This window comes from Nansenia antarctica, assembly GCF_963989245.1.
Source record: "Nansenia antarctica genome assembly, chromosome: 1".
NCBI classification, from domain to species: Eukaryota; Metazoa; Chordata; class Actinopteri; order Argentiniformes; family Microstomatidae; genus Nansenia; species Nansenia antarctica.
In genome coordinates, this window is record NC_137674.1 from 5,460,714 (window position 1) to 5,488,523 (window position 27,810).

Genomic DNA, 27,810 nt, shown 5'->3' on the forward strand with positions numbered 1-27,810 from the left:
GGAAAATCTTTTGTATTTGAGTAGAAAGGAAGGTGTGTTGTGACACACTTACCCCCCAGCTAAATTGTCTCAAAAGAAAAGGCAATGCCACAAGTGAATTTTGAGACGTCATGACTTTGTCATTGTTACCCTGTAGCACGTTGAATAGGTGTGGCTGTGCCAACATTGGACACGTCAGTGCTGCTCTGCCAGTGAAGTCCCTTGTAGCTCACAACTGTAGGGTACCAATTTAATGCATGACTCCTGCTTCTGTATTCAACATTAAGTGAAGTTTGCGTCACATTTTCATCACAGCAGTGTGTAAGTCTGGCTCCGGCTTTTCTATCTCTTTTATTTGGTATTTGTACAAAATACAATTGGTATTTGCTCTCCTTAATCTTAATATGGCACTTTATTTGATGACAATGGGCTGTTGCAAAAATGATAGCCTAATTATGAGTCTAAAATGTTGGTCTGTTTTGTTTCAGTGTGTACTGAAGGTTCCTATTGAACAAATACAACGTGACTTTGAATAACATTTAGCATTTCATTTATTTAGTTACTATCTAGTTTCAAAATGAGGGCATCTCTGCTTTCTCGTTCCAAAGAACAGACTTTGACTACAACTCCCAGAAGCACATTCTGGTTCCAGGATTGGAGTGCATTCTTAGCCAATTAGGTTTCGGCTGCGTTCGTCAATGTGCTCAGAGAGCGGCTGGAGCGCACACTGGGTTCAACGTCATAAAGGAACCAAGGAATCTGATTGGACGAGAGGCATTCTATGAGTGCTGATCCGATTTCCAGAGCGAGTTTCCCAACGCAGCCTTGATCTGCATTAAATCGGCGCTATCTGGGACACGGGGCTAAGCGCCGGCGTCTAGCCAGCTCGGAGTGCCACGACTCCATAGATTCTCACTCAGGCTGAGAGCTGAATTTCGCTGAATAGCATCGCTACATGTTTGCCTCCTGACATTACAGAAACTCAACGACACAAACCGTGTTTTTTTTTAAGTCTCTTTCTGGAGCTTTCTTTCTCTACGCCGGGCAGAGCTAAGGTAGGTTACAGCTAAAGCAGGAGAACAATTCTGGACAATTTAAGAAGAAGTCCTTCTGGAAACGTCTTGTAGCTCGTCAGCCTTAACTCTGCACAGCTCTGGACCTCTGAGATGGTCAACGTGTCTGTCTCCTTCAGATAGATGGTTACAATGAGCCTTTAAACATGTTTAACTTCAGATATAGACTGTCTACTTCAGATAGAGACTGTCTACTTCAGATAGAGACTGTCTACTTCAGATAGAGACTGTCTACTTCAGATAGAGACTGTCTACTTCAGATAGAGACTGTCTACTTCAGATAGAGTCTGTCTACTTCAGATAGAGACTGTCTACTTCAGATAGAGACTGTCTACTTCAGACAGAGACTGTCTACTTCAGATAGAGACTGTCTACTTCAGATAGAGACTGTCTACTTCAGATGGAGTCTGTCTACTTCAGATAGAGACTGTCTACTTCAGATAGAGACTGTCTACTTCAGATAGAGACTGTCTACTTCAGATAGAGACCGTCTACTTTAGATAGAGACTGTCTACTTCAGATAGAGACTGTCTACTTCAGATAGAGTCTGTCTACTTCAGATAGAGACTGTCTACTTCAGATAGAGTCTGTCTACTTCAGATAGAGACTGTCTACTTCACATAGAGACTGTCTACTTCAGATAGAGCCTGTCTACTTCAGATAGAGACTGTCTACTTCAGACAGAGACTGTTATACTTCATATAGAGACTGTCTACTTCAGATAGAGACTGTCTACTTCAGATAGAGACTGTCTACTTCAGACAGAGACTGTCTACTTCAGATAGAGACTGTCTACTTCAGATAGAGACTGTTCTACTTCAGATAGAGACTGTCTACTTCAGATAGAGACTGTCTACTTCAGATAGAGACTGTCTACTTCAGATAGAGACTGTCTACTTCAGACAGAGACTGTCTACTTCAGATAGAGACTGTCTACTTCAGATAGAGACTGTCTACTTCAGATAGAGACTGTCTACTTCAGATAGAGTCTGTCTACTTCAGACAGAGACTGTCTACTTCAGACAGAGACTGTCTACTTCAGATAGAGACTGAATACTTCAGATAGAGACTGTCTACTTCAGACAGAGACTGTCTACTTCAGACAGAGACTGTCTACTTCAGATAGAGTCTGTCTACTTCAGACAGAGACTGTCTACTTCAGATAGAGACTGTTCTACTTCAGATAGAGACTGTCTACTTCAGATAGAGACTGTCTGCTTCAGATAGAGACTGTCTACTTCAGATAGAGACTGTCTACTTCAGACAGAGACTGTCTACTTCAGATAGAGACTGTCTACTTCAGATAGAGTCTGTCTACTTCAGATAGAGTCTGTCTACTTCAGATAGAGACTGTCTGCTTCAGATAGAGACTGTCTACTTCAGACAGAGACTGTCTACTTCAGATAGAGACTGTCTACTTCAGATAGAGACTGTCTACTTCAGATAGAGACTGTCTACTTCAGATAGAGACTGTATCCTTCAGATAGAGACTGTCTACTTCAGATAGAGACTGTCTACTTCAGACAGAGACTGTCTACTTCAGATAGAGACTGTCTACTTCAGACAGAGACTGTCTACTTCAGATAGAGTCTGTCTACTTCAGATAGAGACTGTCTACTTCAGATAGAGACTGTCTACTTCAGATAGAGACTGTCTACTTCAGATAGAGACTGTCTACTTCAGATAGAGACTGTCTACTTCAGATAGAGACTGTCTACTTCAGATAGAGACTGTCTACTTCAGATAGAGACTGTCTACTTCAGATAGAGACTGTCTACTTCAGATATAGACTGTCTACTTCAGATAGAGACTGTCTACTTCAGATAGAGACTGTCTACTTCAGATAGAGTCTGTCTACTTCAGATAGAGACTGTCTACTTCAGATAGAGACTGTCTACTTCAGATAGAGACTGTTATACTTCAGATAGAGACTGTATCCTTCAGATAGAGTCTGTCTACTTCAGATAGAGACTGTATCCTTCAGATAGAGTCTGTCTACTTCAGATAGAGACTGTTATACTTCAGATAGAGACTGTCTACTTCAGATAGAGACTGTCTACTTCAGATAGAGACTGTATCCTTCAGATAGAGTCTGTCTACTTCAGATAGAGACTGTCTACTTCAGATAGAGACTGTCTACCTCCGATAGAGACTGTCTACTTCAGATAGAGACTGTCTACTTCAGATAGAGACTGTCTACTTCAGATAGAGACTGTCTACTTCAGATAGAGAGACTGTCTACTTCAGACAGAGACTGTCTACTTCAGATAGAGACTGTCTACTTCAGATAGAGACTGTCTACTTCAGATAGAGTCTGTCTACTTCAGATAGAGACTGTCTACTTCAGACAGAGACTGTCTACTTCAGATAGAGAGACTGTCTACTTCAGATAGAGACTGTCTACTTCAGACAGAGACTGTCTACTTCAGACAGAGACTGTCTACTTCAGACAGAGACTGTCTGTCTACTTCAGATAGAGACTGTCTACTTCAGATAGAGACTGTCTACTTCAGATAGAGACTGTCTACTTCAGATAGAGACTGTCTACTTCAGATAGAGACTGTCTACTTCAGACAGAGACTGTCTACTTCAGATAGAGACTGTCTACTTCAGATAGAGACTGTCTACTTCAGAGAGAGACTGTCTACTTCAGATAGAGACTGTCTACTTCAGATAGAGACTGTCTACTTCAGATAGAGACTGTCTACTTCAGATAGAGTCTGTCTACTTCAGATAGAGACTGTCTACTTCAGATAGAGTCTGTCTACTTCAGACAGAGACTGTCTACTTCAGACAGAGACTGTCTACTTCAGTTAGAGACTGTCTACTTCAGATAGAGACTGTCTACTTCAGACAGAGACTGTCTACTTCAGATAGAGACTGTCTACTTCAGACAGAGACTGTCTACTTCAGATAGAGTCTGTCTACTTCAGATAGAGTCTGTCTACTTCAGATAGAGTCTGTCTACTTCAGATAGAGACTGTCTACTTCAGACAGAGACTGTCTACTTCAGATAGAGACTGTCTACTTCAGACAGAGACTGTCTACTTCAGATAGAGACTGTTATACTTCAGATAGAGACTGTCTACTTCAGATAGAGTCTGTCTACTTCAGATAGAGACTGTCTGCTTCAGATAGAGACTGTCTACTTCAGATAGAGACTGTTATACTTCAGATAGAGACTGTCTACTTCAGATAGAGACTGTCTACTTCAGATAGAGACTGTCTACTTCAGATAGAGACTGTCTACTTCAGATAGAGACTGTCTACTTCAGATAGAGACTGTCTACTTCAGATAGAGACTGTCTACTTCAGATAGAGACTGTCTACTTCAGATAGAGACTGTCTACTTCAGATAGAGACTGTCTACTTCAGACAGAGACTGTCTACTTCAGATAGAGACTGTCTACTTCAGACAGAGACTGTCTACTTCAGATAGAGACTGTCTACTTCAGACAGAGACTGTCTACTTCAGATAGAGACTGTCTACTTCAGACAGAGACTGTCTACTTCAGATAGAGACTGTCTACTTCAGACAGAGACTGTCTACTTCAGACAGAGACTGTCTACTTCAGACAGAGACTGTCTACTTCAGATAGAGACTGTCTACTTCAGATAGAGACTGTCTACTTCAGACAGAGACTGTCTACTTCAGACAGAGACTGTCTACTTCAGATAGAGACTGTCTACTTCAGATAGAGACTGTCTACTTCAGATAGAGACTGTCTACTTCAGATAGAGTCTGTCTACTTCAGATAGAGACTGTCTACTTCAGACAGAGACTGTCTACTTCAGATAGAGACTGTCTACTTCAGATAGAGACTGTCTACTTCAGATAGAGACTGTCTACTTCAGATAGAGACTGTCTACTTCAGATAGAGACTGTCTACTTCAGATAGAGACTGTCTACTTCAGATAGAGACTGTCTACTTCAGATAGAGACTGTCTACTTCAGATAGAGTCTGTCTACTTCAGATAGAGACTGTCTACTTCAGATAGAGACTGTCTACTTCAGATAGAGACTGTCTACTTCAGATAGAGTCTGTCTACTTCAGATAGAGACTGTCTACTTCAGACAAAGACTGTCTACTTCAGATAGAGACTGTCTACTTCAGATAGAGACTGTCTACTTCAGATAGAGACTGTCATGTCATAGCTCATGTCATGGTTACCATGAGCCTTTTAAACATGGCTTAGTTTGTGTATTCATACTTTTATAGATCTAACCTTCCTCTAATAACACCCAACACATAGCTGGCTAAATAGTGACTGACCTGACACTGACATATCACAACTTTACTTTTCCATCTTACATGCTTATGGCAACTCATATAGATGGTCTTACAGTTTTCTAGTACGTGGCAATTGCAAACATTTTTGGGGGATCATGTGCCATGATCTGCCATCCCACTGGAAGGTCCAGACCTGGGGCAGCAACAGAAGAGAGAAAGCACTGATTAGTGGAAGCACCTCCTGCTGTGATCAGGGTTGTTACCTGACTTGTGTGTCTATGTGTGTGTCCTATGTTTTCCAATTAGAAGGATATATAGGCTACTTTGACTTTATGATGTATTTTTCCCCCCTGAGGCTAACCCTCATCTGCTTTGAACAATGTTGCCTCTAGTTGACTACCCTAATCCACTAACTAGACCTTTAAAATGTGGTGACATTTTTATTTTATTTGGCACGACAACTAACTAACCAGTAGCAGTGATATGCCTACGTTTTTATAATGGTTTGAGGTTCTTGCATTTCTGCATGAAGGGGCTTCTCATCAGAGGCAGCTGAGAACGCAGTATCTCTCAGTGCTTACCTTCCCCATCGTCTTTGATTTAATAGAGCTGGACGCAATTGGCCAACTTAACCATGAAGACTCAAAACTTTCCATTTAGTTACTGCTTGGATGTCTGTCCTGCCGTAACACTTTTACATTAAGTTGGCATCTACACCTGAGAGAGAGGAGTTGGTGTTTACGCTGGAAGTCTCAGGCAGAGTGTGGAGTTTAGGTAGACTTTGAACTGAGCAATGATCCTCTGGATAAGAGCCTGAAGACAAGGAGTTAACCCTATGCAATTCCCTTTCTTAGTGATCTGTGGAAATTGGCCTTCTACTGCTAGCATAGGCCTAACTATGTCAGTGTAGTAAAGGACGACTCCGTGTCAGAGCTAGGCCTATCAGTCAGGACTTTGAAGTGGCACTTTCTCTAAGGGTAGCGAAACTCCTCTTAAACCCTGGTTTGGGGTTGAATAATGCTAGGTTGAATAATGCTTTCCAATAGAAGGATATAGGCTACTTTGACTTTATGATGCATCATTTTCCCATAAAGCTCATCTGCTTTGAACAATGTTGTCTCTAGTTGACTGCCCTAATCCACTAGACCCTCAAATGTGTTGACCCTTTTTTTTTTTGCTTTTTTGTTTTGTTTTGTTTCCATATTTTTGCAGGACAACTAACCAGTAACAATGGATATCTACGACCCCCAGACCCTGGGCATTATGGTGTTCGGTGGTTTCATGGTGATTTCTGCCATTGGCATTGCACTTGTTTCCACCTTCTCCATGAAGGAGATGTCTTATGAGGAGGCCCTGGCCAAGCAGCGCAGGGAGCTTGGCAAGATCCAGCCACCTCGTCTCGAGAAGAAGAAGAAGGACAAGTCGTCTGAGAAGAAGAACCGAGCGAAGAAGAAGGAAGACAAGCCCAACGAGAAGCTTCCGGAACCCGAGCAAGTCCCAGATGTTCCTGAGACCGAACCCGTGGCGGAACCAGACCCTGAGCCCGAGCCTGCCCCGGCCCCTGCCCAGGCCCCGGCCCCTGCCCCTAAGCCAACCGCTGCCTCAGTCCCAAAGCCAGCTGCTGACTCTCCCCCGGCCCCGGCCCCGGCCCCGGCCCCGGTTCTGGAGCGCTCAGCTGTAGCCCATCCCCAGGCCACTGCTGCACCGGTGCCCACTCCTGTAGATGCCCCGCCTGCTCCCTCCCCGAAGGAAAAGAAAAAGAAGAAGGCCGCTAAGGTGGAGCCCGCCCCAAGCCAGGCTGCGCTGCCACCCCCAAAACCTGCCCCGGTGCCGGAGGCTGTCGCTAAGGAAGTCCCAGTGGTCCCAGTGGTCCCAGTGGTGGTGGCAGTGACTCTGTTGGGCTCCCAGCAGACACCTACTATAGCTGCAGTCCAGGAGAAAGCACCAGAGCCCAAGGCAGAGGCCCTCTCTAAGAAGAAGGTCTCATCCAAGAAGAAGGCTGAGCCAGGTAAGAAGGCTTCCATTCATTTGATTAATGGAAAATGTGGTTACATTTTTAAAAATAGTTTGTTGAGTATTTGCTACTTTTTTTCACCTTTACACAAATGATTTAGGTTAACTGTTAAGTCGTACAGACTGCTGAAGCTAGGGTGCTGCTCCCCCACTGGCTGAGCTACGTTTGGGTGTGGTCTGGTTAACTTGGCTACGACCATTGTACACTATGCAGTATGCACTATCCAAAGCCTTTTTCTCTGTAAGTGTCTCTCAACCAGAGAAAACTTTCATAAGAAAGGCTGCCCTAACTCTGTGTACAGAATGATGCTTTATGGCTTAATGCATCACTAGTGGACCACAAAGTAGATGACGGAGCATCAAATCTCTGTTATTCTATTATTGGGATTTAATTGTAGGCTACAGTGAATTTATGGATGGTGTCAAACACAGTGGAACTAGGCCCCTTAACAGATTTATTTTCCACTAGGGAAATGAATGATCTCTGTCAGTGAATGGAATAATGAACACTGAAATTCACTAATGGGCCTTGTCTTGTGTGATTGACACAATGAGGTAACTGTTTTTTTAAAATGGCACTTCTCTATTTGAATGGATCTAAGTGGTCGTCTAGACAGGAACTACAGTAGCCATAACACATACTGTAATGTAGTACCGCCCCCCCCTCCCCCCCAATTCACATAACACATAACCGTATATATATATACACTGAACAACATTTTTCACAAGTTGAACTCAAAGACCTAAGACTCTCAAATTGTATTCTTCTCCTTTGCCAAGATAATCCATCCACCTGACAGGTGTGGCATATCCAGATGCTGATTAGACAGCAGGAATGTCCACCAGGGCTGTTCATTTCTCTACCATGAGCCGTCTCCAAAGGCGTTTCTGAGAATTGGAATTGGAAACGCCTTTGGATATGACTTATAGTAGAGAAATCAACATTCAATTCACTGGCAACAGCTCTGGTGGACATTCCTGGAGTCAGCATGCCAATTGCACGCTCCTTCAAAACTTGCGACATCTGTGGCATTGTGCTGTGTGATAAAACTGCACATTTTAGAGTGGCCATTTATTGTGACCAGCCTAAGGCACATCTGTGCATGCCACACCTGTCAGGTGGATGGATTATCTCGGCAAAGGAGAAGTGCTCACTAGCACAGATTTAAACAAATTTGAGAACACAATTTGAGAGAAATAGGCCTTTTGTGTACATAGAAAAAGTCTTCGGTCTTTGATTGATTTCAACTTGTGAAAAATTGGAGCAAAAACAAAAGGGTTGCCTTTGCTGTTCATATATATATATATATATATATTAGCCTCTCCTTCTGTGTCCATGGGAATGAGTACCAGTGGACAGAGGTGGGCAAAGTCTGCCACGCCACGGTGCAGGGCAGAGCGGCCTGGTCTGTCCAAACAGTGCTACCCTGTTGTGTTAGCTGACAAAGGCTCTCAGTGCCCCAACAATAGGGGTTTTCTCTCTGCGGCCCCAGGGGCCGTCTCTGCTTGGTGCCACCCTGCCCCATCACCTCTTCAGCCAGGAGCCACGGATACCTGCTCCCAAGGCCCTGTGGCAGTGTGGGAACTTAGTATTGTTATAGCCGACATATTAGACACTAAATGTTGGATTTTTACCCGTCAACACAACAGAGTTCTGCCAATATGAGTCAGACCGGAGTGGTAGGCTTTCCCTGCTCACAATTCAAATAATAAACTTGACGGCATGGTAATTAGAGAATAATGCTGGAAGCCTGTTCATTAGCCTATTTGTTTCTACTCCGGTGTGATGTCCTTCTCTCAGCCGCAGCCCCGTCCCTCTGGGACGCCCTCCCCAACCTACATCAGACAGGCCAACACCCTGCCAACATTTAAACAGGCCCTCAAAACCCACCTCTTCAAGCTCGCCTTCACCAGTTAACCCTCTCCCCCTCCCCTTCCCACGTTCCCCAGCACTACCTTAATTAGGCCCCTATACCTTCTTTTATTTATTTTGTTTCTTTTTATTACTACTCAATCTTTTCAGTTTGTAAAAGCGTGTTTGAGTGTCTAGAAAAGCGCTAGAAGTCTAATGTATTATTATTATTATTATTATCCGTAGTGGTGGCAGTGGACTCTGTGGACGCGCCTCTGTACCTGCCCTTCAAGGCCCTGGTCTCTACCGTCATCAGCATGGTGTTCAGCGAGGAAGAGACGCAGCGGCTCATCAAGATCCTGTCTGACAAGGCTGGCATCGTGCAGGACTCCTGGCACAAGGTTTGGGAGACACCACTGGGCAGGGGAGGGGTGGGGGGGCGGCGGCGTAGCGGACACACCCGTCAGGCATTGGGGAGGAGGTTAGGGTATTATTGGTAAAAATGTCATGTTTGTTTGTTTGTTTATTAGGATCCCCATTAGCTAATGCCATGACATTAGCTAGTCTTCCTGGGGTCTGACACAAAAATCATATTTGGACAATTTTCAGCATTATATATATACGGTACATGTGGGAATACGGTACATGTGGGAAAACTAGGGTTGGGGTTAGGTGCTACGTCGACTTGGTACATGCTGTCATGTCTAACCCTAACCCTAACCCTAACCCTAGCACCCTAGCACCTAACCCTAACCCTAGTTTTCCCACATGTACCGTATTCCCACATGTACCGTAACATATATATACATATATACAGACAATTGTTAACATTGTATATAGTGCTGTCCCAAACGACTATTTTTCTAACGATTAATCTAGCGATTATTTTATCGATTATTCGGTTAGTCTAACGACTAATTTATCGATAAGTCTAACGAAAAATTGTGCTGTAAAAAAAAAATAAAAAAATCTTTTTGGTCTCCACCTCACTGCTATGTTTAGCCAACTTGAATGCCAACATGGCCATTTAGAAGTCTGTCCATCACCACAACACATAGCTAGCTAACGTTATTCTCGCTGCTATGTTATGATTAGCTAAATTGATGCTAACGTAGCATGCGAGCTACGAGCTAGATAACGTACAGTAGGTGCTCGCACCACAATGACAATAGGCTACCGTAGCTAGCCAGCTACATAGCTAACGTTACTAACACCAGAAGACAAGACATACGAACTGTGGTGAGCTACATTGCTTGTGTAACATTAGCTAGTAGCTATCCATTTTCACTCATACACTTAATTGTCTCGCCCGGTAAAATAAAGGTAAAAAAAAAAAAAAACTTTTTTTTTATTTGCGACTAACCGACGCATATTACGCTAACCGACGTATTGACGTAGTCGGTGACGTCGACGACGTCGAATAATCGTAACAGCCCTAATTGTATACATACATCATGTGTGGACATGGGTGCCGAGAATGTAGACGGATGGTAAATGACGGGGCTGTGTCTGTGTCTGGGGCCACTCAGAAGGGGGATCCAGTGACCGTGCTGAAGAAGCAGCTGGAGGAGAGGGAGAAGCAGCTGTCTGCCGAGCAGGAGGATGCCGCCGCCGCCAAGAACCGTCTGAGAGAACTCTCTAAGGTAAAGAAAAAAAAGACAAAAATCAGCCTCTGTATCTGCCGTAAAAGGCCTAAACACAGACCTGCTGACAATCTCAAGCCGCTCTGATTCATCTGGAGTTTCACCGTGTCCATGTAATCAACGTCTTACGTCATGGTTCTCAAACCTCTCCTCGGGGTACCCCCAGCCTCTCCTACATATTTGATCTGTTCCACCACCAGCAGGAGAGGTTTGAGAACTGCTGGTTTAGATAAGACACACCCTATGAACGTTTGACTGCTCCTGACCACTCGCCTGTCGTTTTCAGGAGTTGTCTGCTGAGAAGTCGAAGGTCGCTAGCGTGGAGACGCGGCTGAGTTCTCAGCTCAGCGCGCGGGAGCAGCACTTGGTGCGCATGCAGGCCACCTGCCAGGACCACGTCACCCAGATACAGAAACTCAACGCCAAGGTCAGGGGTCAGGGGTCATCGGCAGTGGGTCAGATTATCACGAGCTACTATTTACTTATATTTGACGTATTTTATGTGATTCGGTTTGTGAGATTTTTTGTTTTTGTTTTAGCACAGCTTGGCAATAAGCCTTAAGATTTTGGAATGTCTGTCTCACAGTTTAATGTCTGTGAAAAGTTGTTGGAAAAAATAGTTTTCTCCAGCTTCACTCTCCTCTCTCACAGACCCAGAGTCTGCAGGATCAGCTGGAGAAAGGCCCCAACGCTCAACTGGCTCGTCTGCAGCAGGAGAACACCATCCTCCGGGATGCGCTGAACCAGGCTACCAGCCAGGCTGAGAGCAAGTGAGTCGTCGTCGTCGTCGTCCCCCACCTTCCCTGCATGGTTGTGACTCATATGTGGCAGGGTGCTAACTGGCTCACTCTAGTGTAGGGAGAGCGCTAGGACGCTAGGGGAGTCTTAGCTGCTTCACGTATGTTTATAGAACATGTTTTCGAAGTACAGGTGTGTAACATTGGGGGTTGAACAGTGTGTTCCAGGGATTACTCAAGTGTTTATAAAGTTGAGTCTTGTTTGACTAAAGCCGAGGGACTGGCGTGAAGCCTGTGTTTGTGCAAGGTATTTTTTTTCCCCCCTAAGTTTTTGTACTGGCGTCCTCAGACAAAATGCGGAGCTGGCCAAGCTGCGGCAGGAGTGTGCCAAGCTGAACAAGGAGCTGGAGGAGAAGAGCGAGAGTCTGCAGGCTGACGAGCACGTCCGGAGGAGCCTGGAGGCCAAGGTCTCTGCTGCCGAGAAGCAGCTCTCCCTGGCACAGGTCAGTCTAGTCTGCAGGCCCTGGGATCACAGTGTCCTCCTTATTAAACGTCTCTCTCCCTGTCGCAGGTCAGTCTAGTCTGCAGGCCCTGGGATCACAGTGTCCTCCTTATTAAACGTCTCTCTCCCTGTCGCAGGTCAGTCTAGTCTGCAGGCCCTGGGATCACAGTGTCCTCCTTATTAAACGTCTCTCTCCCTGTCGCAGGTCAGTCTAGTCTGCAGGCCCTGGGATCACAGTGTCCTCCTTATTAAACGTCTCTCTCCCTGGCACAGGTCAGTCTAGTCTGCAGGCCCTGGGATCACAGTGTCCTCCTTATTAAACGTCTCTCTCCCTGTCGCAGGTCAGTCTAGTCTGCAGGCCCTGGGATCACAGTGTCCTCCTTATTAAACGTCTCTCTCCCTGTCGCAGGTCAGTCTAGTCTGCAGGCCCTGGGATCACAGTGTCCTCCTTATTAAACGTCTCTCTCCCTGTCGCAGGTCAGTCTAGTCTGCAGGCCCTGGGATCACAGTGTCCTCTTTATTAAACGTCTCTCTCCCTGTCGCAGGTCAGTCTAGTCTGCAGGCCCTGGGATCAGTGTCCTCCTTATTAAACGTCTCTCTCCCTGTCGCAGGTCAGTCTAGTCTGCAGGCCCTGGGATCACAGTGTCCTCCTTATTAAACGTCTCTCTCCCTGTCGCAGGTCAGTCTAGTCTGCAGGCCCTGGGATCACAGTGTCCTCCTTATTAAACGTCTCTCTCCCTGGCACAGGTCAGTCTAGTCTGCAGGCCCTGGGATCACAGTGTCCTCCTCATTAAACGTCTCTTCCCCCTGTCGCAGGTCAGTCTAGTCTGCAGGCCCTGGGATCACAGTGTCCTCCTTATTAAACGTCTCTCTCCCTGTCGCAGGTCAGTCTAGTCTGCAGGCCCTGGGATCACAGTGTCCTCCTCATTAAACGTCTCTCTCCCTGTCGCAGGTCAGTCTAGTCTGCAGGCCCTGGGATCACAGTGTCCTCCTCATTAAACGTCTCTCTCCCTGTCGCAGGTCAGTCTAGTCTGCAGGCCCTGGGATCACAGTGTCCTCCTCATTAAACGTCTCTCTCCCTGTCGCAGGTCAGTCTAGTCTGCAGGCCCTGGGATCACAGTGTCCTCCTTATTAAACGTCTCTCTCCCTGTCGCAGGTCAGTCTAGTCTGCAGGCCCTGGGATCACAGTGTCCTCCTTATTAAACGTCTCTTCTCCCTGTCGCAGGTCAGTCTAGTCTGCAGGCCCTGGGATCACAGTGTCCTCCTTATTAAACGTCTCTCTCCCTGGCACAGGTCAGTCTAGTCTGCAGGCCCTGGGATCACAGTGTCCTCCTTATTAAACGTCTCTCTCCCTGTCGCAGGTCAGTCTAGTCTGCAGGCCCTGGGATCACAGTGTCCTCCTTATTAAACGTCTCTCTCCCTGTCGCAGGTCAGTCTAGTCTGCAGGCCCTGGGATCACAGTGTCCTCCTTATTAAACGTCTCTCTCCCTGTCCCAGGTCAGTCTAGTCTGCAGGCCCTGGGATCACAGTGTCCTCTTTATTAACACTTAATCAGCCATGAGGGGGTCTTTTGACCCTGTGAGTAAAAAAAGTTCTATCTTTGCACTCGCTAAAATTTCAGGGCCCTCCTTTCATGGCTTTTCCTAGATATGTGCGTTCTACCACCCAGTGTCCTTACATTTTCAAAATCACATCAGGATAAGCAGTGTAGGAGGCAGAGTAATTTGCAAGACGGCCAACTAGTGGGTCTCTGTGTGTAAATGGCAGCTTGAGCATTGTGAAGACTATGGTCATTTGACCCCCGAGGCGGCTCTTATAGTAGGTAAAAAAGGCACGGCTGTTCTAGTGTTAAACATCAGTGTGAATGGAGAGGAGGTTTGGTCCTCTTTTACACAATGTCTACAGTAACCGTGGACTCTATATGATTCATCTAAATGGCTGTTGTAACTGTAAGGCTGCAGTCTACAAGCTGCCAGTTAGAATGGAGAAGGCCTACACACGGCAAACTCAATCCTCACCCACCGCCCCCTCACCCACACTCCTCTAATGCAATGCTGTGGGATGTCTGATTGCCTTGTAATCACAGAGCTGTGTGCTGGGTTGGAATGCAGCCACACACTAATGGGGCTTGCTGTGGAAACACTTTTCGGCACCAGCTGGAATGTGTGCGTGCCCGAGCATCACTCTGCTCTGACTTGTGTGATATCCGCAAATGGTAATCAATTGAAAACATCACTCATGTATACTAAATGGAATGCCATGTGTCTGAAGCGGTATGAGATATCTGCAGTGAGTGAGTCAGTGCTTCCTGGCAAGTCAAGTCGAGTTAATTTTGTTTAATCATTTTCTAACATACTTCCTGAGGAACCTCCAGGTCCATCAACGTGTTATGTAATGGAAGGTCCAGGCAGTGAATATACTGGTAATCACATCCTAGGTACTTTTCTCTATTCTTAGTCCCTTAGGTACCCACCTTTCTCTCTCTCTCTCTCTCTCTCTCTCTCTCTCTCTCTCTCTCTCTCAGAGAAATCCGCCCTGCCGAGTGCTTTGTTGTCACAGTGACGGTAACAGGATGTTTCAGGTGTCACTTCTGCTTACTTGCTGTTCAGTGGACCTCTGCTGCCCCCTGGTGTGTGACATGTGCATGTTCACCTCCCCTCCCCCAGGCCAGCCATGCAGAGAGTGAGCAGGCGCTGCAGAGGAGGCTGGAGGAGGTGAGCGAGGAGGTCAGGACGGCCCAGAGCAGCAGAAGCAGTCTGGAGGCCAACCTGGAGCAAGCCCAGCTGGACAGCACTGCTCTCTCAGGTCAGTAGAGAGAGAGACAGAGAGAGACAAGCTAGGAGAGATGATTGATGTTGGGGATCAGTTTTGAGAGACGATTGTGACTGGTGAGTGTCGTGGTGATTCTGGCGGCTGTATTGAAAAAGAAGAGAGAGAACGCACACCGCAGAAAACTTAGAGAACGCACACTGCAGAAAACTTAGGCGAGGCGCTAGGCGACGGAGCAGAATACTATTGAATGAAGTAGAAGCCGCACACTCTAGTTCCAGATGCGAAAGTGTCGATTTTTAATTAACGACGGTTTTCGGGCCGTAGCCTTTGTCAAGTCTTACTCTGGCGACTGTCCCACAGAGCACCAGGTGCGTATGGGGACCATGGAGGCCGAGCTGAAGGAGAGCTCCGCCCAGGTGGAGGCTCTCACGGCCCAGCTAGAGCAGACGGAGGGGGAGAAGAGACAGCTGGAGGAGCAGGTGGGCTCCATCAACGTGCTGCTAGAGGCCAGCCAGAGCAAGGGGGTGGAGGAGGAGGACCACAGCCAGGTGAGACCCTTTGATACCCCCCAGTGACTGTTCTCCACGGACAATCTAGCTGTACACGGCTAGGTCTAGGTCGTAAATATGTATTTTTTTTTACCGTTCTGTTATTCATGTTTTGACAGGCAAACTCCACAGAGCTGCAACAGCTAAAGCTCAGGTAAGTTTGATTCTTTTTTGCCTCATTGATACAGGGTTCCCACGGGTCCTTGAAATCCTTGAAAGTTTGTGAATTTGAGAAAAAGGAATCAAGGTCTTAAACTTTTTTGAAAATAGACATGGGTCATTGAAAGTGCTTGAATTCCCCCCCCCTCTCTCTCTCTCTAAAAAATAATAATATATATAATAATATATATATTAAAAAATCTTTTGCTTAGCTCATCAACTATTTATGTCTCAAACTATGCCGTGTTGGGTCCTTGAATTTGAGGGAATTGAGTCTTGAAAGTCCTTGAAAGGTGCCTGAATTTGATGTTTCAGAAGGTGTGGGAACCCTGTTGATAATAACAAAAACTGAGCTGTCCTGTCACTAAACAGCCCAATCACTCTTTCAGTCTTACTGACAGAGACAATCAGTTGGCCACCCTCCAAGAGGAGCTGAAGCAAATCCAAGAGATGAAACAGGAGACCGCCGTGACTGCTGTATGTATCTAACCCTAACCCTCCACTGAGGTCACTGTGCTATGGCAAAGCTATGTGTTTTTTTCTCAGCAGAGAAAAGTATGTATTCGTTATGTATTACTTGATCTTTTCAGTTTGTAAAGCGTCTTTGAGTGTCTAGAAAAGCGCTATATAAGTCTAATGTATTATTATTATTATTATTATTATTATTATTATTATTATTATTATGATGTCTATACATTTTGAAATGTGTTGGGAGAATAAACCCCTTTAGATATGAGATCCCTTTTCAAATGTGGTCCTTACAGAAGTGTATGTAATGTAGAGTATATGTGCTAATCATTAGACTATCCCAGCAGGAGAGCTCGACTGAACAGATGGAGCAGGTGACCAGCAGGTATGATTGGAGCCCCTCCCTCCACTTCTGTCAGAAAACCACCCACTTGAGGTTGACATGTCTCTAACTTAGTTGATTATGTGCTTGTGCTCATTTCAAGTTTGTCTCTCTTCATTACAGTGGAGAAATAAGCCTGGTGGCCTCACTTCAAGAGGAACTTAAGCACCTTGAAGAAGAGAGAGAGCAACTTAAACATTCTCAGGTCATTTTAGCCTTCATTCTTCTAAAACACTACACTTCCATTTGCATGGCCATTTTTTGTTGTTGCATTGGAAATGTTATGTGTGTTCTCAATAGTTCTTACTTGATATTCCCTTTCACCAGGCTGAAGTCTCAGGTGAGATGGAACAATTACAGAACAGGTAAGTGTGATTTTTGTTTGCTTTTTTTGGGGGGGGCGCTCACTTAGACCTAAGCCAATGGCACTGTTTAACTTAAGTTGTCCCTTACAGTCTGAAGGAGAGGGAGAGCCACGTAGCGTCACTACAGGAGGAGCTAAAGCAACTTAAAGAAACAGAGGGAGCACAGACCACCAGCCCTGTAAGTTTCCCTACTCCCTCCCATAGTTTCCTGCTAATGTATCAACAATATCAGTATTACTGTAGGATCTATCACCCTGAATTAATGCTTTATTTCTGTTACAGCAAACCGACAACTCAGCGGAACTTGCACTGCTCCAAGACAGGTGCATTGGAGCCTTTGTTGGCTTTTTAAGATCCATTTTGATTGTAACATGTATCCTTTTATGGTATATGAACTTTTGTAACCCTGCTTGTCTCTCTGGTTGTTCTGCTAGTCTGGGAGAGAGGGATGCGTTGATCACATCACTACAGGAGAAGCTTCAAGAAGCGAGTGAACAATCAAAGGGCAGTGACGGTGTAAGTCTTCCTTTCACCTTTGGCTCCTCACAGAGGGTCAGATCAGACAGCAGAACTGTACGTATTTTTCAGTGTCTTCGCCTCTGCGGCGTTAAGAGTGAAAATACTGAAACACAGGCTACGCCTTAACTGTCCCTCCTAAGACCTCTTCACCCCCTCTAACCCCCTTTCTCTATTGTAAATAATACAATTTAAGAAAAGCATTCTAGCATTATGACTGCTAATAGCCCGTGGCCCTAGCATAGCTAGGGCATTACTTTTTCTTGTGATGACTGATGGATAGATGATTCACTTACTTCGACAAATGTATTTGTTGCAAGTCGCTTTGGGTAAAAGCGTCTGCTAAATGCCAAAAATGGCATATTGCCATCTCCTGATTGCCTACGAGTACTACAAGTTCTCCCTGTTGGAATGTTTGCATACTGTACATGTCTTGTACAAGCATCTGATTTTGAGATGATTACCTTTGACTAACTACATCCCGCTACATCCTTATGAGGGGACCAGTTGGAGAACAGACCTCCGTGTATGCACAGCTGTGCTGCGTTGTCTAACCATGAACTTTGACCTTGCAGGAGGATGTACAAGCAGAGCTGAGCGCGTTTCAGACAGAGGCTAAAGAAGCCCTCCAGACCCTCTTCCCACACATACCTGTAGAAACACAGCAGGTACCTGAACACGTCTCACGTCCTCCTCCCTTCTGTATTTCCATATTGTCTGACAATAAAATGTAGTGTAGATATTGTAATTTTATAGTATAATAATGAATACAAGTAATATTGTACCTTTAGAAACGGCGTAGTCTGAGGTATTGTAAATGATTGTTATCTACCTTTCCCCCCCTCAGTCAAATTGGTTGCAAGACTTTGCAGAGAAAGCACAGGAGAGCCTCCTCCACAGGCAGCAAAGCCAGGAATCTCAACAGAGCCCAGAGCTGCAGGTGAGCCCTGATGACACCGCCTCTCGCACGGAATGGGCTGATCTGACAAAAAAAAAGTCATGGCTGTGACTGACGTGTGGTGTTTTTAGGAGCTGCAGGAGAAGCTAAAGGAGACTGAGGAGAGCCACGGCACGTTGCAGTCAGAGTGTGACCAGTACAGGACCGTCCTGGCCGAGACGGTGAGTCCCACTGCTACCCTCTAGTGACACCTCTAGTGCTGTGAAATAGGGGAAATGAATACAAATTGTCCATTTCTAAATGGTTCAACCAATATGTACACACACACACACACACACACACACACACACACACACACACACACACACACACACACACACACCCTCAGATGAAAGAAGAAGAAAAAAAACGTCACTGTCCCAATACTTAGAGGTGATTGTGGTATAGATGTGTGCAATTTGAAAGGGATATGGAAAGTTAGACCGTTACCTTTTCTTTTTAGTGTTTCCCCCTGCTTTTATATTCATTCTATGCATGTCTATGTTTTTATATTCACTTTATGTTCTTATTCCTGTTGTAAAGCACTTTGAGCTGCATTTCTTGTATGAAAGGTGCTATATAAATAAAGCTTTACTTACTTACTTACTAGATGTGACTCAACTTTGTGCTCATGTCTTCCTCTCCACAGGAAGGAATGCTGAAGGACCTTCAGAAGAGTGTAGAGGAGGAGGAGCTGGTGTGGAAAGCCAAGATGGCCCAATCAGACGACCAGTTGGCGAAGGTGAGGCTGTATTTTTCATCGTCTCTATCGTCCCCGAGTGTTGCATGCTTCTCCGCCCTCTTGTCACAGTAATGAACAGGTAGTGAAGATGGTGGGTGAGGATGTTTCATGGCTAGGGGGCAGGGCTGTGTGACAGCAGTGCTGTGTTCCTGTCTAACCCAGACCCTTCTCATACTAGGCTCTGGATAAAGTGTCCACTTTGGATGAGACCGCAGAGGTCTTGAAAGCAGAAAAACAAAGTACAGAACAGGTAAGGGGGTTTACTGAAACGATTTGATTGGGATCTTGTGTAAGAAAATAAAGGACGTGGCCTGGGGGTGGTCCAGTGGTCTAGCGCCGCGGTCTACGGTGTGCCCATGTCGGCATGGGTTCGAGTCCGGCCCATGCCCTGCTGACGTGCCCTCTCTCCCTTCTTCTCCTAACTTTCCTGTCTGTCTTCACTATATCTGTCCAATAATATGAAAAATATGAGTGGGACTGCCCCACTCAGAAAAAAAGAAAATAAAGGACAGTGACCAACTTCTGTGTTGGAGGAATCTTTTACTTGATGTAATCAGGCAGCAGAGCAGTTCCATACTCCAAGGGTCCAAGCCCTTGTGTTTTACCCCTTTTATCTCTCAACCAGTCTGAAGCAGACTGATGCAAACTAAACATTACTATCTTAACTGATTTGAGAGCCACAGAGCAGTTCCATACTCTGGGTCCAAAGCCCCTTGTGTGTTTTACCCCCTTTTATTTCTCAACCAGTCTGAAGCAGGCTAGTAATGCTTCGTTATCTTAATTGATTTGTGAGTTCTTGTCACGCCTAACTTCATCACTCACCGTCACAGGATGTCGTGAAAATCTGTTCCAAACTATTGGCTCCTAACAGATGGGCCACCAGTGAACTCTGAGGCCTTGTAATCGTTTAATTGTGTCTCTTGCAATTTGAATACAGGATGGCTTGAAGTGTGTGTGTGTGTGTGTGTGTGTGTGTGTGTGTGTGTGTGTGTGTGTGTGTGTGTGCATGCGTAAGAATTAGTTCTTATTGGCCTGCCTGGTTAAATAAAGGTTACATTTAAAAAAAAAAAAAAAAAAAAAGTGTGTGTGGTATAATTGTATTGCACTCATGGACTCTCTTAATTGTTGTCTGCAGGCTCTGAAGGAGCAGGTGCTGCTCTTGGAGGCCCAGCTGGAGAAACAACTGGAGTCACACAGCCAGAGTTACGCTGAAGAGATGGCACAGGTACTGGACCCTCATCACCAGTCCTTACCTCTGACTGTCAGACCACTGTGTCGTCTGTAGATGCAGTGGTACGGGGTGCTTTAGTTGTGTGTACGTGTACTCTACTTTGAGTTTTCTGTTCTGTCCTCTGTCCAGCTGAAGGTCCTGCTGTCAGAGACTCAGAACCATCTGACGTCGGCCCAGAGGGAGGCCCAGTCCCAGAAGGAGGAACTGGTGCTGGTGAGTGGACCACTGCCCTCTTCTGTGTTCCTTTACTAGAGGAACAGCAATCACTACTGCTGGGATATCATTTACAGGTTGTTCCACATAGAGGTCAGAAGATAAATGAAATGTTTTCTTCCAGGAAAAATCTTTAGAATTTTGAATGTGGTAGGTTAAGGGGGGGATGAAGATGGATGGCGGATGGTGGATGAGGATGGAGGGGGCGGGGGGGTTCAGTGGCTCGTAATGAGCGGCAGCTTCCCGTTCCAGGTCAGAGAGCAGCTGAGCGAGGCGACGGAGCACGCTCAGAGAGAGGAGGCCGCCCCAGGGCCACAGAACGGCCAAGCCGAGCCAGAGCCCAGTCAGGTCAGGGTGCAACTAGGTCACGTGGCACCCTTCGCTTGCTGCTGCCAGGGGGAGTCCTGGACAGACTGGTCGCCACTCACCATCAGGGCCATTTTGAGCTCCATGGTTTCTTCTGGGGTCAACCCATATTTGGATGTAGCTGGGGTGGATTAAACCCCCAATGAAGCCAGGGTTCCTTTCCATTCCACAATAAATTGTTTGCTTTAGTGCATTCCCTTCCGTTTAATGACTGCGTTTACATGCACACCATAATCCTGTATTAAGCGGCGTATGCTCAATATTTCGATTGGGCAAGTGTCATGTAAACGCGTACCGAATCCGCTTAAGGCCATAAACTGTTTCGGCAATATTCTGATTAAGACCCCTGGCGTACGCCTGTTCGAATCGGAATATTGTGACATGTAAACACCTTAAGCGGCTTAGGTTGGGTTGTTGCTAGGGGGTTGGGTTGTTGCTAGGGACAGCATAGCAACCACGAACAACGACAGAAATGGCAACTAGCAGGGTGCAGCACTTTGAGCGAGGAAGAAACTACAGTCTTCCTTCAAATAATGAAGGATTTCAATATAATGGAATATATAGATGGAAGACATCGTCGAAATAACGACATATTTAAACGTAAGCGCAAGTAGGGGAACACAATAACGGAGGACTATGTTGGAAACAAGCATTATGGCTTAGCTGTGGGTTAACGCCCGCTCAACGACCACAACCAAGCTGCCAACACTAACGTTGCTATAGTAACAACTATAGTCCCTCCCGCCGAATTGGAATATGCCAATCAACATGTAAACGGAACACTCCAGTTGCTACAGCGCTTGTAAACACCTTAATCGGAATAATCCAATAACCCTTTAAACGCATGTAAACACAGTCTAGGGGGGAATCACTGTTTTGCCCAGATGCAAGATGGCGGCGTACATCAAGGTGATTCCGTTGTAGTGGTTGCCGTTTCCTGCCCGTTTTTTTGTCAGTTTTCAGTTATAAAACAGCAACACAAACGGCAGTTGGGCCAGTACCCCCTCAACCCCCTTCACTCTGGTAGCGTTCACTCTGAGGTCATCAAGATGTCATTGAAGGGCTCGCCCGACAAGAGAGCGTAAGGGGAAATGTGTAGACATGTGGAATGGATAGGACCCCTGCAGTTCTATTTCTGAACTATTTGGATTGATATGGATAAGTAGAGTTTTCAGCAACCCAAGGCTGGACCTGTAGGCCTGCACCCCAGGCTTGGGTTGGTGAGACTAGTTCAAAGGCTTAGTGGGTGTCATGACGACAGGTTGATCTTTATTCAGGCGGAATTACCAGTTTGTCCAGTCCTCCCCATACACAGCACCTGTTAATGCCGCTAACTACAATGTGTGTTGAATCAATGCGCTGCTAACTACAACGTGTGTTCAATCAATGCGCCGATCAGCTCAGGCTAACCCTAACCACTGCTTCTCTCATCTTACAGCAGCATGCTCACTCCTCCTTTTATACTTATGTTTGCTGTTTTACCCTAAGAGCTGCACAATCTTTTTTTTTCAAAAACGATTGTCTGGTGTGGACAGCAAAAAAGCACTAACATGGCACAGGGTGGATAGCTTGATGCTTGCGTGTGTTGCGTCGTGTTGCGGTGTGCTGCGGTGCGGTGCTGACACTGTGGTCTGTGTGTGTCCAGGTCCAGTCTCAGCTCAGTCAGACCACAGAGAAGCTGCAGGGGGAGGAGGCGCTGGGGCAGCAGCTGTCTGAGGAGTTTGAGCAGGTAATGAAGGAGGGGGGGGTAACTCTATTATCTACAGGTAATGAAGGAGGGGGTAACTCTATTATCTACAGGTAATGAAGGAGGGGGTAGCTCTATTATCTACAGGTAATGAAGGAGAGGGGGTAACTCTATTATCTACAGGTAATGAAGGAGGGGGTAACTCTGTTATCTACAGGTAATGAAGGAGAGGGTAACTCTATTATCTACAGGTAATGAAGGAGGGGGTAGCTCTGTTATCTACAGGTAATGAAGGAGGGGGTAGCTCTGTTATCTACAGGTAATGAAGGAGGGGGTAGCTCTGTTATCTACAGGTAATGAAGGAGGGGGTTGAGATGATGTTGGTCCTCTTCACTGTGCTTTTTCCTCTCCACCATTCAACTTTTTGTACGTCTCCCCAGGCCTCAGTCCTGAGCAGTTTTGTTCCTCTCCATTTGCTCAGTTTGTAATGACAACCTGATCTGTTCTACAGTGCGTCATTGATTCCTATGCAAATCAGAGACCCTCTAAAAATAAATCAAAACAACATGAACTATTATCCTTGCATTAAGATTGACTCAATTCAACTTGAGTGACTTAAGCATTTGAATACTTATTTAAATTAGGTATTTCTGCACCTACATTTTAATACGTTTGCATACATTTCTAAAACGTGTTTTCTCTTTGTCATTTATGGGTATTATGTGTGGAATGATGGCAATTAGTTTGACTAAATGTTGAATTGAGTCTATAACGTGGCAAAAGTCAAAGGGTCTGAATACCTTGTGGCAGGTTATGGTGTAAAATATTTACCACTGTACACATGTGGCAGCTTATGGTGTAAATGTTTACCGTTGGCCTCCTCAGACTGTCGGTCACTCCTCTCTATAAACTGATCACTGATCTGTCTGAGTGAGTCTTGTGCTAAACTGTGATTGTCCGGTCGTATGTATGTCCACCACGCAGGCTCAGAAGACGGTCACAGAGCTGCAGGCTCAGCTTGACCTGCTAAAGGCTGCAGGAGAGGCCCCGCTGGCCGACACGGAGGACGTCAACCAGCTAAAGGTACCAGTACAAAGCCACACGTTGAAGCCTGCCATCTCATCAGCCTGGCCAGAGCAATCTTGGTTCATGTGTCCCTATTGGCACTGTCTTACCTGAGATCAGTAAAGAGTTGAATGAATGAATGAATGAATGAATGAATGGTCTTTATTGTCATTGATATAGTACAGGTACCAAACAACGAAATTTGGGAGGGGGGGCTCCCCTGGTGCTAGGAAAAAAAACTAAAAACAAGAAGGGAAAAGAGCTGCTTTACATAAATAAAGGCTATGTACACTATCCACTATACTATACTATACAAATAAAACACTGTGCTGTACTCTATGCTATACCTATTCTAACATTTCCTATCTCTGAACCTTATGTAGTAAAGAGTTGTGCCTTCATTGACCTGGTTCAGCTGATTTCTTGTTACTCCTCTGTGCCGAAGCTGATTTTGTCTCTCTAAAAGTATTTTCGGAGTTTAACACTCTGTTCCTCTCCCTCTACAGGAGCGACTTGAGAAGGAGAAGAAACTAACCAAAGACCTGGGCCAAGCAGCCACTAAGCTCCAGCAGCTACTCAAAGCCAGTCAGGAGCAGCTGGCCAAAGAGAGGGACACTGTCAGGACACTACAGGACAGCTACGAGAGCAAGGTAACACACAAAAACACTACCGTTGCTGGGAAAAGTGCAGTGGTTTTGAAATGTGTTGGTTTGGTTTTTATTGGGTTAAAAAAATATATGTATTATGTTTTTCAGGGAGACGACATTACAGTGCTGAAGGAGGGGACATCTGTTTAGGAGTGAGGACGCTACACCGATGCCTTATGATTACCGTAGTTATGCATTCCAAAATTCTTATTTTCTATGGTACTGTAGTTGATTGCAACTCCTGTAAGAATCGAAATGTTTAAACTATGAACATTTAATTGAAAGATGAGGGGGGAAAAAATATATGCTGTAAACTTAACTTGTCCTGAAACTCTACATTCCATTAACAATTCTGTCTTTGTCAGGAATTGTACCCAATCTGCCTTATATTCATCAACTACCCCATTGTTCAGTGTTAAAAGGGAAACAGTTGTGCGTTTAACGTGCAGTACATCAACCTGTGCAATTACTTTGTGTGTGTCATTGAAAGATGGGAACATTTTATGGTACACTGATGCAATACATTGAGTGCCTTCTACCCTCTGTAGCTGGCTGCCAAAATAATGTATGAATTTGATGAAGAATAAACTATATTGTAGTGATATGTAATGACTTGTTGAATGGTTGTTTTTAATCTAAGTGTCGTGCATTCCAATGGTGCCCAGACTCTACGGGTTGTTAAACAGTGTGTGAGTGTTCACAATTTCATCAGTTTTACCACAAAAAACAAAGGAATCTCTCCTAGGTATTCTGATACATTATATACTTGTTTATCATTGAAAATGAAGTTATTTCTAAGTTCTAAACATATGATTGATTTCACACACAAAATACAAGAAATGTCAGATGATCCAGTGGATGGATGTTTCATTAGCTTTATTTGAAGGAATATTCAGGTACCAAATTCAATACTGCTATTATACTGGCAGACAACAGGCTATGGTTATAGTGGTTGTAGCTCTGGTTTGCAAGGTTTCAGAACTTGTGACATACACTCACATTGAAGGTGAGATGTATGAATGGTATGCTCGGTTTGGTATAGACATAGAAAACCAAACTGAAAGCAAATCCAAGGAGCAATCTAGGATTTCACTCTACATGAAATGAATGTATGTATATAAATTGTGAAGGGAGTTCTAAAGACAAGAGTACTAAATATATGAACTACAAGAGACAGATTATCCACTGAAGGATGATTTTCAGTCTCGTAGTAGATCTAAGTCTGAGAAAAGAGTTACAATTGATCATCATAATGCCTTTGACCAAGGCAAGCTTTTATTAAGACCAAACCAGCTCATCATGGTCACTGTTGCGTTGGTGTTTTTAGATTTACATGGTACCATGCGGTACCTTAAAGCACATGTCCCTCCAGACTTTTAATGGGACAATTTGTGCTGCCTCCTAACTTTTCAATCAGACACTTGTTGTCCTTGATGTCTTCTACGTCGTTCACCTGCCACTCATACTTGAGACCTGGGGAGAACACGGGGACACTGTCAGTCGAATAATAATAATAATAATAATAATAGTGATAATAATAATAATAATTCATTATATTTATAAAGTGCTTTTCGGTGACTCCAAAGACGCTGACAATATGGGTACACAGAAGCAACAGATAACGTGAGCACATAGAACACAGTATTAACCAACAGGCACAGGAAACAATTAACACAGCAAAGTCCAGGGGAGGGAGTGGGTGGCAAGGTTAGGGTAGGGAAGGTTGTATGTCACTTGCCTTAATATAATACCTGATTCACCATTCACCACAAGAAGGGGGATAGAATAAAAAATCTAGAATATCCAAACTCACCGGTGAACACTTTCCTAATGGAACCCTTAGAACTGGCGTAAAGCATCTTGTCTTTGAGTGTCGCTCCTTCAGGTCCCCTGTTTTCGAAGTAGAAAGAGCCCATTTAGCGAGTGTGTCAATGACTTCCACATATCTCCACAGAAAACCCAAAACACACAGAGACAATAGAGAAACAGAGAAATACAACGAGATGACAGCTGACTGTTGTTGGGAATAGATAACAGATAACAGCTGACTGTTGTTGGGAATAGATCAACAATCAACAATCAATGGGAATAGATCAATGGGACAATCAATGGGAATAGATCAACAATCAATCATCAATCATCAATATGAGTTTAGTGAGCCTACCAAAATATGAAAACCAGGTCGTCCTTGTTAGTCTCATTGGTCTCATAGTGGCAGTCGTATAGAGCGTAGCGGCATTCCTTCAAGGGCAACTGGGCGACTACCTTCTTGAAGATGTCTGTGCACCCGTCTAGATCTTTCACTCTCACGGTGCGTTCCGTATCCACGAGGATGTGGGATGATACAATTTTGAAGACCAGAAATTTGTAACGGTCCTCGACCTTTTCGCCATGGTGACGCACATTGATCTCTTTGAAGGCCTCAGTGACGTCATCGTGAACTTTGACTCCCGATGCCTGACCACAAAAGAAAACAATTAGATTAGTCCCATTTAGATTTCATTTAGTATTATTATCTCTTTAAAGGCCTCAGTGACGTCATCATGAACTTTGACTCCCGATGCCTGACCACAAAAGAAAACGATTAGATTAGTCCCATTAGATTGAATTAGTATTATGTCTGATTGGGGGAGGGGGGGGGGGGGGGATAGCAGAAAGATTCATTATTTTCATGTGTTGCGTTCTCATCCATCAACAAAGTAAACCGATATTTATCACACTGAGACATTAGGAAAAGGCATATAGACCAATCCCGGTTCCGGTGTGCAGGTCAGGAAGACTTATCCCAAAGAGGAACTTGTATACATGGAGAAAATGTATTGGGTTTACATACTGTAGCTTGGCTTCCTGGGTTAAAAGCTCTCAACGACTGGTGTGAGACTACTACTACTACTTTATAGTAGGTGTACCTTACACAGATAATTAGGACTCTCTACCAGCCTTGAATTCCAGCCAGTTGCTAGACACGACCGGTGCATTCTTGGGCAGAACAGAACAAGTAAAGGCTCCCTAAAAACAACTACAAAAACCAACAGGCTTTGAATTTTTACAACAAGCCCAGGAGCAGATTAGCTCCAAATGTATACATTCTTTTGCTTAGTCAACAGCCTCCATTTCAAAGGAGAGAGCACCTGAACTTCTATTCGTTCCTCTACAACGTTGTGAAAGTGTCGCTTGGATTTAGAAGGCTTCTTAACACCTCTTTAGTTATAGTTCTTCAACCATCTTACTACATGGAGGAAACGCCATACAGTGCTTCTGCAGAATAAACTTGAATACTTCCATTTTACTCTGCTTACTCTTACTGTATCAATGCCATGGCTATAGACAGAGTAAAGATGACCTAAATCCCCACCCGTCAGTCTATAATGAACCAGGTGTAGCAAAACACAATTACCGTAGGTTACTATAACAAGAGCACTACTCATTCTAACCCAATGGAGCAGACTGGACTCAATCTCAAGTACTCTAGCTATATCTCAGAATTCTCACCTCTGCTTTAAGAACAGATCCTCATGCAAAAACTGGTTGATTTAGTCAAATGGAAATTGTCACCTAAACAGGGGAGGGATTGCAACAAAAAAAAGAGTTGCTGACACACAGTGTCTGCCATTGGCCCTTATACAAACAAAACACATAAGAATTGTATATTTTATGGAAATATCCCATTCATGTTTGGAC

At 44.8% G+C, this 27,810-nt stretch overlaps 2 protein-coding genes across 4 annotated transcripts; one reads left to right on the top strand and one right to left on the bottom strand.

The window, feature by feature from the left end:
• Positions 1-907: 907 nt before the first annotated feature.
• On the top strand, positions 908-24,732 carry rrbp1a (ribosome binding protein 1a). Of its 3 annotated transcripts, none has more exons than XM_080545725.1 (29): positions 908-1,034; positions 6,497-7,292; positions 9,396-9,550; positions 10,679-10,792; positions 11,079-11,219; positions 11,444-11,562; positions 11,879-12,032; positions 14,698-14,836; positions 15,164-15,351; positions 15,471-15,505; positions 15,900-15,987; positions 16,323-16,363; positions 16,484-16,565; positions 16,688-16,725; positions 16,816-16,903; positions 17,008-17,048; positions 17,160-17,241; positions 17,817-17,909; positions 18,089-18,181; positions 18,271-18,360; positions 18,828-18,920; positions 19,099-19,170; positions 20,056-20,145; positions 20,281-20,364; positions 20,617-20,712; positions 22,376-22,459; positions 23,402-23,500; positions 23,989-24,132; positions 24,238-24,732. In XM_080545725.1, exons 2-29 carry the CDS (start codon positions 6,515-6,517, stop codon positions 24,277-24,279), a joined length of 3,363 nt encoding a protein of 1,120 aa, XP_080401851.1. In that variant the 5' UTR covers positions 908-1,034; positions 6,497-6,514; the 3' UTR covers positions 24,280-24,732. The 3 variants fall into 3 exon arrangements, with proteins under 3 accessions (XP_080401851.1, XP_080401852.1, XP_080401853.1); XM_080545726.1 differs by having other exon boundaries at positions 16,326-16,363; XM_080545727.1 differs by lacking the exon at positions 20,617-20,712.
• Positions 24,733-25,480: 748 nt separating this feature from the next.
• On the bottom strand, positions 25,481-27,107 carry cfl1l (cofilin 1 (non-muscle), like; the record flags this gene model as incomplete). Its single annotated transcript, XM_080550339.1, has 4 exons — positions 25,481-25,602; positions 25,943-26,019; positions 26,294-26,586; positions 27,039-27,107. The coding sequence occupies 4 exons, from the start codon at positions 27,105-27,107 to the stop codon at positions 25,481-25,483; spliced, it is 561 nt and encodes a 186-aa protein (XP_080406465.1).
• Between the last annotated feature and the right edge of the window lie 703 nt (positions 27,108-27,810).